Here is a 13,374-nt window from a genome sequence, read left to right on the forward strand (position 1 = left end):
TTTATGGCCAGCAACAGCTTCGTGTACGTATACCTGCGATGCTCATCAGTGGCGCGCGTACTTGTGCACCCCGTGCAGGCCGCTGGAGCAGGAACACACACCATCGGCTGGCCTTGGCACGAGCCCCGAACGACATGCATGCGCCAAACAAACCAGCACGTATACTTATATGTTACTGCTGCTCCATGCACGTACTGTTGCCCCGTCTCAACAAGCTAGCTATACCTATATAAAAGCGAGCAGCTCGGACATACACATACCCGCCCGCACCAAAAGGACCCAACAAAGTCCAGCCAGCCGAGCTCAATTAGCTCGTGCGCGCACCGCCCAGCTCCTTCCCGCTTCCTCCTCGACCGAGACCTCTCCGTGCTCAGCTCGATCGCTTGTGCTTAGCTCGCCGCTCGCTTGCCACACCCACACGGCCACACATGAGCTGCTACTAGCGCCGCATGCAGCAGCTGCCGGCCGGCCTACAAGCGGAGGGACCGGTGACGGTGAGGTCCGTTCCGTCGTCCGCGCGTGGCCAGGGATCGACGACGGCGGTATATATGCATGGAGACCATCAAGTGCTGCATCGCGTGCATCCTGCCGTGCGGGGCGCTGGACGTGGTGCGGATCGTGCACTCCAACGGCCGCGTGGAGGAGATCAGCGGGGGGCCCGTGCTGGCCGCCGAGATCATGAAGGCGTACCCCAAGCACGTCCTCCGGAAGCCGCCGTCCACGTGCCCCGCCGACGCCGCCGGCATCGTCGTGCACAAGCCCGTCGTCCTGCCGCCCAGTGCCGAGCTGCACAAGGGCAAGATCTACTTCCTCACGCCGGTCATGGCCGACGCCACCCCGCCGGCCCCCGCGCCCGAGAATAAGCCACCAGCCGCGAGTCTCCAACCCCCGCCCCCGCCCCCGCCCGCCGCCCAACAAACCGCTTCTTCGGCGGCGAGGACGAGGCGGCGCCGGAGGAAGGGCCATACTACCGCAGCCGCACGGGAGGGAGCGCCCGCCTGCAGCAGCGGGGCCGGGGCCGGGGCTAGAACCGCGGCCGGGCTGGCGCCGCAGGAGGGCGACAAGGAGCGGCTGCTAGACAACGAGCGGTACCTGTCGGAGATCATGAAGGAGACGGCCTCCACGCCCAGGGACCGGCGGCAGGGGCGCGTCGCCGTGTGGCGACCGCACCTGGAGAGCATCACCGAGGATGACTTGTAATCAATCAAGCAATGCAAGGTGTCTTTGTTTCTTTTGTTTTCTTCTTCTTCTTCTTCTTCTTCTTTCTCTCCCATGCACCCCTTTTCTTTCTCTCCATTTCTTTTGGGTTTTCATTGCTACGTAGAGGATGAATAGTGGTAGTTTCCTGGCTTTCTCCTTTGTTAATTACCGAGGGTTTTCTTTTACCGAGGGTTTTTTGCGTGGCACTCGGCAAAGAGCTCTTTGCCGAGTGCCCGAAATAAAACACTCGGTAAAGAATATGACACTCGGCAAAGAGTCAAATTCCGGTAGTGGACGTAAAAGATGGGCGCGCACGATGTGCTTCGTCTGTCTCTCTCTAACCTTATCGGAGTTATTAAAACTCCACCCCTTTTGGGCGCCTGTCCGCGTTCGGCGGTGTCTGCCCCTTCCGTCGCGCGACGTGTGTCCGGGAGTGGACCCAAAAAATTTATTCAATGAAGCTTAGACCGGCTGCCATGCTCCTCTCCCGGTCTCCCCTCCCGGCCTCTCCCTCCTCCCATGCCGGCTGCCATGCTCCTCTCCCGGTCTCCCCTCCCGGCCTCTCCCTCCTCCCATGCCGCGCAGCGCCCCTCTTGATCTGCCGCCCTGCTTCCTCTTCACCTCTTCCTCCCCATCGATCAACCGCCCGTTCTTCCGTCTCGATCCATCTGCCATCCCATCCCCGCTCTGCCTGTTTCCCCTCGCTTCCTCTTCGGCTCTTCACCCCCCTCGATTCGCCGCCCGTGCTTCCTCCTCACTTCATCTGCCGTCCCGTCGCCCTACCTCCCCGCGTCTGCGCCTGTCTTCAGCCTCCGGAACCATATTCGCGTTGGCCTCCACCTACGCACGACGCACCCGCCTCTGGCCTTAAGAGCTCCTCCCGTGCCGGCCTTTAGAGATCTGCTACCTCCACATCGATGTCTAGGGCTCCTCCATTGCCTAGATCTACCATAGTGAGTGAGCCTACAGAGCTGACCTCATCCAGGCTCCACGTCCACCCCACGGTCATCGTCCTCTGTTGCTCTACGTTTCATGCTTCTCACCTCCTCTCCTCAATCTCATCACTAGAGGCGGCCCATGCCTCACGGCCAAAGCAGATCAGATGAGATTTTTTTGGTCTTGTGTGGTACTTTTTAATCTGCTCACATGATACTTCTTATTCATTGCCATCTAATTTAATTAATTGCCCCCGGCTGAATTGGTTCCTTTGCCATTTTACTTAGGAGGATAAAAGAAGACACTACCTTGGTACTGTTGCCACAATGGACAAAAGAAGATTAGTGTTGTGTGAGATTTTTTCATTCCTTTGATCTATTGCATGATATTTGTAACCTAATCAACAAAAGAAATGGGACTCAATTCAGGAGCAAATCATCAGTCCTGTTCACAATCCAATTCACTATGGCTAAAATATCAAACTTATGCTCCTTGAGGTTTGTTTTTTTCCTGCTCTTCCTTTAATATCTGATGACTGATGGACTCGTGAGTTCATGATCTGCTTCATGCTTTTCCTTTTATATATGGTCACTACATCACTGGTTAGTTCATGATTTGTTTGATGTCTAAACCTACCATATATTGGCAGAGTATACTCCTTCTAACTTCTCAGGCTACACTTATTATAAATGCATTGGAGAAGAGAAACCATAACTTGACTATATACTGAACACCCATCATCACTATGATCATACTGGTGGAAACTTGGAATTGAAAGAAAAATATGGTGCAAAGGTATAACTTTGGACTATTTTCTTTGTTATTTTGTTTCCTTTATCGTCCAGTGACTCTGATACAAAGTGTAACAGTGACATAAACAAAATATGTATTGTCGTGAGCTATAGTGAACCTAATAGTGTTATACCCAAGGATGGAGTTATTATGAGTGTTTAGTGTCCATTCAATTTAATAATACTTACAGTTTTCAAGATTGAATTATGTAAGTAAAGTTTAAAACTGAGCATATACTAATGGCTATGCCTCAAGTTTAAGCATGACTTTTGTCTACATTATCAAATCTATTGTTTGATGCAAACCTTTTTCTTTAGTTTTAATTATTTCTACACTAAATTTCTCCTACTACCCAAGGCACTTAATGTTAATTGTATATATGAAGATTGGTGTGTCCGATTTAGTCTTCTGATGATCATATACATTTTAGGTAAATTGTTCTGAGAAGGATAAGGACAGAATACGTGGTATTGACATCATTCTTAAGGAGGGTGACACATGGATGTTTGCTGGCCATTCGGTTCATGTACTAGAAACTCCTAGGCATACAACAGGCGTTCTTGCATTTAAAGTTGAATGTCAAAAGTTTGATTGAAAATTCTTATGACTGTCTTATATTCGTTCTTGCATTTAAAGTTGAATGCTTAACTCCTCCAGTGCACACAAAGGCTTTTGTTGACTTCCATTGTATTTCTATCAGGTCATGGCTGCTATTATTTTGCTGGTTGTGGAGCTATATTGACAGGTGACACATTGTTCAATCTATCATGCAGAAAGCTTTTTCAATGGAGCCCTTAATATATTGATATGTGTCTCTCATGAGGAAATAAAGAAAATGATGTTTCCTAACTATAGATAGGTTTAGAACTTTTATTTTCTAGAAAAGTAGTTAAGGGGATTTTCTTATGTGTATTCTGGTTCGTAAATCCTAGAGAGCACTTGAACATAATATGATCTGGAGTTCTGGACAAAAGCACAACTTACCTTCAATAAGAACTGAAATCTTAGGAGAAAAGGTACCAGACCTCAGGATTAAAGCCCCCAGAACTGACAGGTAGTGAATACAAACCGAATAACTAAATGTTAAAAAAGACTGGACAATCTTTCAGAAGATAGACAATATAAAATGCACTATTGGTTACAGATTAGCAGCATATCCTACCGCCAATATACACACCGCCCACTCATGTTGCACCCTTTGATACTCTTTTTGCAGCAGTAATAGTATGTTGCCTGGCATGTGATTTAGGCGCTGAGCCTTTTTTTTGAAAAATGAGCATTAACTGAACATCATAATTACTACTGAATAAAGGATATGTAGGCATTACACAATTAGAGATTTACCCCAAGAAGATTCTTTTTAACATAGTCAACCACGAGGGTTCTTGAGTCCCCAATACCCAGCAGGCAGCAGAAGCTTGTTTTGTTTCCACTCTTATCATCAATAGATGTTATCAATACTTACTGATTAAATTCACATCCTTTGGTATATGAACTTTATTGCTACCCAGAAGTATGGGCTTTCTGGACATGTACCATCTGAGGTTGGTATGCTTGCAGATTTAGCTATACTAGACCTCTGAGGTAACAAACTGAATGGTACTACCACAGAAAAAACACTTTATGAAATTGAAGCACCTATAATTATCTAGGAATTCCTTGACCTTTGCGGTCCTCGTGCCTGTAAACGCTCTTTATCAGGAAGTTGCATTTCTCCTTTTAATATTGTGTTTGGTATTCAAAAGGTTGCCAAGGATTATCAATGAAGTCATACCCTTCATAAGTTACAGAGAGTGCTTTTGTAGTATATTATATTTGGTAACCAGCAACTTATATCATAGACTTGTATCAAGACTAGGCTTCCAATAGGTACAACCATATAGTCATAAGATTTAAAATGTAAGATAGTTTAGATGCGTGTTGTTCCTGCATTTTTTGACTCGTAACTAATTTTGTTTGTTCACGATGTGTCGCAGGTTAGCGTTGTGTCGTGGTGCTCCACTTTAAAGATGTTCATGCCACGTCATTATCCAGTTACGTAGAGATGAAAGGGCACCTGAAGTTTTAGTGAGGTATAAGATTTGCTCTTGACATTGCAATGTGTCTGAATACTCTATCAAATATATATTGTTTATATTGTCTATCCTTTTGATAAAATTCTATGTACCTCGCAGTTTGCAAAATATTGACCGAACTGAAACAGGTAGTGCTACACTTTTTTATACTCATGTAGAAAAAAATATACTCATTACTCGCTTGTTCATCAGAATGGAATGATTGTTCTTTTTGCTGTGGAAGTATATCTGTTTTCAGATAACAGTTTTGTATCGATTCAGCTGGATACAATTCAAACAGCACTATGAAGCTTGTTTCTGCTCCTCTACAATTGAACGCAACCAAACAGAGTGTTCCGGATTTGTTTCCTTGTTCAGGAGACTGAATTATCTCTGAGTGCAAAGCTAAGCCAATCATTCATAGAAATTTGTCACCAAAGCTCATTAATCATTAGTTTGTAATTGTATTAGTGTAAGACTATAATATATAAGTGGCTGCATGTATTTTATACACTATCATACTTCGGTAAGGTAGCATGTAGGAATATTTGACCTTTCTGGAAGCTTTTAGAGTTGGGTCAAAATGATGTGTGTATTCTTTCTTTCTTTTAATTGCCATCTGCTCTCTCTTTTTGTTACCATATTTATACATACTTGTTTGTTTGTGTCATGTTTTTTATGGTCACAGGGATATGTTGGTATTGTAAATAGTACAAACTGTAATTTTGTTTAAGTGCTATTTTGTGTACAAGTACTGCTTAATATGTGTCTGAAAAGATTTTATTTTTTGAAGTGATTTCCAAACTTGAACGGGAATCATTCTTATTCTTTGAAATGTCTTATAGCAGTTATTGTTTATGTGACATTGTACTGTTTTGTTTCTTAAATAAACACCATTTTACAAATTTTGCATCATCCCTATAGGCCTATAGGGCGCCCGAAAGGGCGCCGCCTGTTCTAGTCTGAATAACTCCGAGGGAACTGAAGCTTGGTTTGTTCCTCTTCCTCTCCACGTACGGACGAATCAGCGAGTCACACGTAGACGGCTGGGGAAATGCCGAAATGGTGCGTACATGCATGCTATCATATCACACGGGTATATGTATATGAGACTAAACTAACTAACTAACCAACAGATGAATCTTCTGCTCCTTTCGCCTTCCCATGATGCGTTAGTTTTTTTATTGGATGATAATATTGATGGATTAGTTAGAGGGTTTATTTATTATATATTACTCATGCCTGTATGATGATTTAGAACCATATCCTGCTTACTACTTTGCTACTTAAAACCATGCTAAAATACAGCCAAAGTAGCTAATAAGCTAAGTATAGGAATATGATATGACATGCTAGCTAGAATATAGTACATGTCGACCATGTCGTGAGCTGAGGTCCGAAAGGAGATTGCTTTTGCTGTGGGGCCGGGGGGTCCGACCGCTGCATGAATATCAATATCGATCTCGCAACCATGCCCCCCCCCCCCCCCCCCCCCCCCCCCCGGCCAGGAGAGTGCTAGGTATCTACTTGGCGGATTTAGAATTGGGATTATCTGGGCGAATCGAAGCTCGCTTTGTTGCTCTAGTGGGGTGCACAATCAGTACGTAGTTTCGCGCCGCTTCGGAAAAGAAGCCCGGCCCGGCCGTATGCACGACGGCGTCGACCGGTGGGCGCCGTGCTGCATGCCTCGGCTCGATCGACTCATAAACCAATTATTATTAAATGCAGAAAAAGGTTTGCATGTTCACAGACTATAAAGATTGTCAAATACTACTAGTACTAAACATGGTCCGTCACTAATGCCGATGAATCAAAGAGCTACCAAGATCACCAATCACATAGCTAACAAAAAGTTCCACCTTTTAATCAATCTGCTAGCTGTAGACCAACTGGTGACAAACGAGCTATTCCTCTACTTAATTATTACACATTCACATGTTCATGAATCAAATCTTCAGGTTCTGGTGGAACGCCTGGCCTCTAGCTTGATGTGATGAAGAGCTGGTGCTGTCTGGTTTTGTAATGCCAAGTAGGCCGGGGTGCGTGTGCATGGAGCAGTGGCGCGGTAGCTAGCTCGACATGCGGATTACTAAAAGGGACCTTTAAGCAACAGCCAAGCTGATCGATCGTAGGAAAGAAAGAAAGAAAGAGAGAAAGAGAGAGAGAGAAAAGAGAATTGGTTGGGCGCTTGCATGCATGTGTCCCTTTATATATTAGCTGTACAGCTAGCCATATACGTATACCTGATGCCTCCTACCAATATATATAGGGTTGGTTTGGCCCTAGCTAGCCTTTTAGCTCGGGCGGTGTGTGTATAGGTGTACATTCGGGCCGTCCAGCCCGACCCGGCTCAAGCCCGTATTGTATGAATTTCGGGCTGGTCCGATCCGTTTGAATTTCGTGCCGTGACGGGCTGGCCCACGGGCCTAGCCCTCGGTCCACGGCTCGACCCGTAATTGCTTAAATATGTTGGGCTCATTTCGGCCGGTCCGAAAGTATAAAAGCCCAAAATTTACATTAGGGCCCGAAATTCAATTTTTGGCCCAAAATTCACACCAGGGCCCGAAATTCACATGAGAGTCCGAAATTCAAAACAAATTTAATAAAACAAATAAAAGATAAGACAAATAAATTTGACCAAAAAAACTTAATATTTGTATTAAGTAACAGAGCTATGCAATGACTACCTCGTTTACAAATTATTTTGTTAGAAATAAAAAGAGTATAATCAGCTCTATATAAAGTTTGTAAGTTCAGTTCATTATCTAATGTTAATAACAAAAATAAAATTGCATCACATACTCTAATTCAAACCTAAAAAAACATCTAACTAACCCGCTTCCAAGTTCCAAGAGACCAAGAGGCATGTACCGGAAACGTGAAGCTGTCGACCAAACCCACTTCCAAGTTCCAAGAGGAGATAAGATGCATGGTGTGTGGGTGGGCCGTGGCTCAAAAGTTGTCATGATCTCGGGCCTCCGAGTCATGTGCCTGGTGGGCCTTTTGGCGAAAAGCTGGGTAGCCCAACTGCTTTGTTTCCAGGATTTAAAAGCTGAGCTGATGATGAACTGATGATCCAAGCGGCTGGAGCCTGCTGGGTGCTGGCTACGGTTACCAGCTTTACAGCTCGCGAATCACCGTAGAGTTTGTTGAGAAACCAAGAGTTTAATGGGTTAATTTGGGTTGCTGGGAAGGGAGCGGCCTTCTACAACTTATCACGTCACTACTGCTTTTGGAAGGGTTCGAAATCCGGATGACTATGGAGTCACCACGACAGTCCCGCTAATTAGCGTGCGTAATCCTCGGCCACGGGCGCGCGCGCTCTTGTGATTTTGTGAATAACAGCTGTTCGTTAGTGACGCGCCAGCATTTCCAGCGAGCGCATAGATCGTTCCGAAGCATTTTTTTAATAAGAGAAAAACTGTCAAGTTTGAAATCCAAGGAATGTGGTTGTTTTACTGTACTCCTTCCTTGGCGTGTTCTTTTCAGCTAGCTGTTTACCGCGTGGCACTGTGCCCTCGTCACTCACTCGGCAGATCTTCGTCGTGACCTATGCAGACGAACACCGCATGCTACAACGAAAAACATTACATAAGTGTTTCTCACTGGCCTAGATATGCCGTCAGAAATCGATGAAGACAAGGGGAGCGAACGCGACATGAAACAAAAAGTGATATAAATCGGGAAAAAAAAACTAAAAAAAATTGCAAATTGAGATGCTATTGTGATATGCCAACTTCCAACGTCTTCTTCTTCCGGCCCAAGCATCTGGGCCGTGAGCCGATATTGGATCACCGGATGGGCATACGAACGAAGCCAGTCAAAGCCTAAACCTTGATCTACAGTTAGAAAAAGACTCACGTATCATACTCGTGTCTATTGGGTTGTTATACACAGAAAATAACCCATGCGAAAATCACTTTAGGAACATATTAACGCTGACCATGTCACCTTCACGGCTTCACCGAGATTGCACTTGCACATCCTCGATTGGGCGCTTTGAAGAACCTACCTTAGCTTCAGCTTCAAATCAGACACTTATCTTTCATGACATATAGTGCATTGTGTTCCTACAATAACAATTCTTCCCATTATATGTTCTATGTGTACTTTTTTGTTTGTTCGTTAAGTAATCATAGGATCTTCGATGGTATAATTTAAGAATTTTGCTATTTTTCTATCGGCTTATTTTGTGTGTGTGTGGGGTGGGGGGAGGGGAAGGGGACTGTAAGATTATAGGCCACTAGTCAGGGCCGGCCCTGAGGGTATGCAGGGTATGCGACCGCTCAGGGCCCCAAGATTAGTAGGGCCCCCGTTTGTTCAGATTATGTCCAAATACATATATGTTATAGATAAATCTCTATTCTCGTTTCTTTGTTGTCTCTCTAATTTTCTGGAATCATCTCTTTAAGGTCGTGTAACATTCTGCTTATGACGAATACTAAATATTGATTGATGCGGGAAGGCCGTAATGTGTTGTACACCTGTGCCTGTAGCGTTGTTTTAATTATAGCCTACTGGAGGTAGGGATGTAATATGGTTCGGAAAATATCCGTCCGGATCCGGATTCGAAGATGGTGAACACTGGTTCAGATGGAATTTTTGGATATTCGGACTTTTTCCGAATAACGGATACGAATACGGATATTTTGTTCGGATATCGAATTCGAATACAATATGTCTGATATCCGTCGGATATCGAATATCCGGATATTTTCTCGGATAAATCTTCTCGGATATCCGGATATCTTATCCGGATAGCTGTGTGCATTTTGTTGATTTTTTGTAGAAAGAAATTAATAATACACAAATAGCCTCAAAAAATCATGAAAATTTATGGAGGCGTACCATATGTCCACATATAATCCTCCAAAATATTTGGACCATAAAATCCACAATATGATAGTGTTTCTTTCATTTCACTTTCACTTGTTGTGTGAATTACATGTGAAATCACTCTAATTATCCAAGTTCACTTTATCATTTTCATGTGGAGACTTGAGGTTATATTCTTATAGAATGTTTATTAGTTTTGGTAACTTATTTGCATTTTGATGATTTTATACAAAATAAATTAATAACACGCACATAGGCTAAAAATTCATGATTTTTACAAAAAAACGTGACATATGTACACATATAATACTAAAAATGTTTGGATTCAAGGAGTGAATACATGATTACAACCATAATATGTGTGGAATGATGTCTTACACGATATCCGACAAAAAAATCGTTACCGACAATATCCGTGTCCGACTAGTTCCGTATTCGACACACACCTATCAGTATTTGTATCCGAGAACATCCGTATTCGTATTCGTATCCGAAGCTATCCGTATTCGAATTCGAATCCGAATAAAAATATGAAAACAAATATGATTTCAGTGATATCCGTCCGTATTCGATCCGATTACATCCCTAACTAGAGGGCCCACCCTGATAACCTACGTTGCTTAATCCAAGTTTAGGTTGCTGAAATTTGTTTTCAGAAAATTTTCTCTAATATATTTAAATTTGGTTTACTGTGCATTTTAAGGTTTAGGCTAGTTTGACAAATTAGAAGTAAAATACTCGCTCTCAAAGCAAATGTAGAGTTATATTACATAATCTGTATAATTTTACAACTCATAAAATATTGTAACAGTCTCCAGTCAAATTATTTTGAAAGAAATGTGTAAATCATCATTTTTTTTGATTTTTTAGATATCATAGTTGAGAAAAATAGCAAAATCAAACTTTCGTATAGGGGCCTCTATATAGATTTTTGCTTAGGGCCCCTAAAATGTAAGGACCGGCCCTGCCACTAGTCTAATTTAGGATCTCTATATATCACATGAGTAGACTTTGATAAAAAAAACACAAAAAATATGTGATTTGTTGGTTAGATGAGTGTGAATGTGGATCCAACAACCAAGGTTCAAAAATTCACTTGTGCACAATTTTACTCATTTTTTGCATTAAGCGGGAAGGGGGATGTCGATGCACGACGACCGTGGAAACCAGTGCTTTATATAGTAGAGATTGGTTGTGCTTTCAGATTGGGGCGAACTATTGGGTTCATACTAGTCTAACAGGGCCATAGACACACATGTGAGGGATGATATCCTATGGGTTCGTACACATGTGCACATATAAAATTGTAGCCTTTAAAATCAGATCTAACGGTGCACGATATCAGGGGATTTTCTACACAACAAACTAGCTAAGGATGGGAGAGGTTTTTAGAGTTTTTTGTGGTCCTTTGTTTTTTCATATCTATTAATGGGATGTCTGGGTTTTTTGTGTTCTTTTTTGCCTTTTTAGGGACCAAAATAGTAATTTTGATCTTGATGAGCTCATGAATGTTTTCAGCAATCATGTTAATTTGTTGTTCATTGTTGAGAGCTTGTTTTTTGTATGATGGTGTTGTTTAAATTTGATAGACCATTTCATATCTCTGTTTTTTGAAGTGTTGACATTTTCTATCTTTGTCCATGTTATTTTGAGAAAATGATTGCTATGACAATTGTATGTCATTTGCTCTAAATGTATAATAGTAGATTTCTCTAAATTTAGCTTGATTGAGATTGGTTGTACGTATGGGCTTGGCTTTTTTAGTTTTGTGTGTCACTATGTAAAAGCCATATGCTCTTTTTAGGTGTACTCATGTGAATGTGCATGTTCTGATTTTAAGGACAATTTCTTTGTGGTCATTATCCTTATTGGTCCACTCAACTGCTGACCAGGTGGATTATGTCTTTCAAGGTCTATAGGTGATATCGACGTTAGGGAAGTTATAAATCCTTGCCTCACATGTGAAGCAAGTAAAGGTGCATAACACTTATGAACTCTCTATACGTATTCAGGCCAATGTCCGATTTACGCCACGCCACGTGCCCACGCCTGGCGACGGCGGCGTGTGCGTGTGGCAAGCCCTCTATCCTCTAATAACTTCGCAATAGATGCACTCACAGTCCACATATAAGTTGATTGATAGTTACGTGAACATCCAATACAGTACTAAATGATTAGAGCACCGTAGCATTGACGTGAGCATTTACATTTAATTCATCATTGAATAAGTATTAAAATGAGCCAAGCCCATATTTATCCAACAAAATAAAATGGTGTTGTTCGAAATTTAATTTGAATGCCTGTTTGATAACTATGACATTTTATAATCTTCAAAAGGTTCGTTGAATGCTGCCATCAACAAATCTGGTGTCCTCCTAGTGACAAAGGAAACCATGGCATGGAATCGGTTATTCATCGTTGTTCCCATTCCCGCGGTCTCTCTGCAAGTCCCACATTCTTTGGGCATATATTCCTGCTCCACCCACACCGAAAGCGGAGAGAACCGACGCAAAGCATAAGTTGTTGGGGGGACTTTCCTTAAGCACCCCGATAATGGCACGATGTTGAGTTGTGGCCTTGTGGGAGCGTGTGTCCCATGTGCACACGAAAGTTTGGCCTCCTTATACGAAAAAGCTAGGGTATAAGACAAGACACTACAAGAATTGTTCCATCCCCATTATTTAGATACGGTTCTTTCTCAGCCATCTCATGTCTTTCCAGTTTATAAGGCGTAATTATTTTTTATTCTTGTTCCATAATATAAAATGTGTTCACTGTAGGCATATGTACAACGATGACAGAATTAAATGTTTATTTTTTGTCTTTGAATCGAAGATAGTTACGTCTTATATATTGGGATGAGGGGAGTACTATATGTAAAACTCAAAAACCACATTTGAGAAATATTCTATCTTGTGACCGGACCTATAACCGTTTAATTTTCTTCTTAAGTTGATTTTCTACTTTATCTTTATAGATCTTAAAACAATATAATACTTTTTTTTATTTTAACAAGTACACAACATAAACTAGTGGAATCATCTATGAACGTCATAAAATATCTTTTTCCACCTTGGTCAACTCGACATTTATTAATCACAATCATAATAGATTAGTTTTAACGGTGTCAAGTTCCTCGGCGTAGCAACTTTGTGTGGCTTGCGAGGTTATATATGGCATTTAGAACCTTTGATCAAATCAAATTTTAGGATTTAATTCATACCAGTTGAGCGTGCCATACCACCAAAATTTATAGACACCAAAATTTATATGACATATACGTGAATGTCGAATATCTGTCACATTATCATGTCTCTCATGGTTCACGGAATTAAAACAAGCATCTGATAAAGACAAAAGGATCAAGCCTCCACTCTTTAGGCTTTACCAATAAAAGTTCTATGCTTAGACAATATATATTTATTAGATTCGAACATAAGTTTATAGTCATATTAATATAGAAATACACCACTAATTATTTTCTTCCTTATTGAGGGGACATACTACATGTTCTTTAGTTACACGGTCTTTCCTAAAGTAAGATTCAGATCGACCG

At 42.1% G+C, this 13,374-nt stretch overlaps 1 protein-coding gene across 1 annotated transcript; it reads left to right on the top strand.

Moving 5' to 3' along the window:
• Positions 1 to 242: 242 nt before the first annotated feature.
• On the top strand, positions 243 to 2,274 carry LOC103636633 (protein enabled homolog). The gene has a single exon (XM_020543430.1). It carries the CDS (start codon positions 553 to 555, stop codon positions 1,198 to 1,200), a length of 648 nt encoding a protein of 215 aa, XP_020399019.1. The 5' UTR covers positions 243 to 552; the 3' UTR covers positions 1,201 to 2,274.
• The last annotated feature ends 11,100 nt before the right edge of the window (positions 2,275 to 13,374 follow it).

Source organism: Zea mays, chromosome 8 (genome assembly GCF_902167145.1).
Source record: "Zea mays cultivar B73 chromosome 8, Zm-B73-REFERENCE-NAM-5.0, whole genome shotgun sequence".
Lineage (NCBI taxonomy): Eukaryota > Viridiplantae > Streptophyta > Magnoliopsida > Poales > Poaceae > Zea > Zea mays.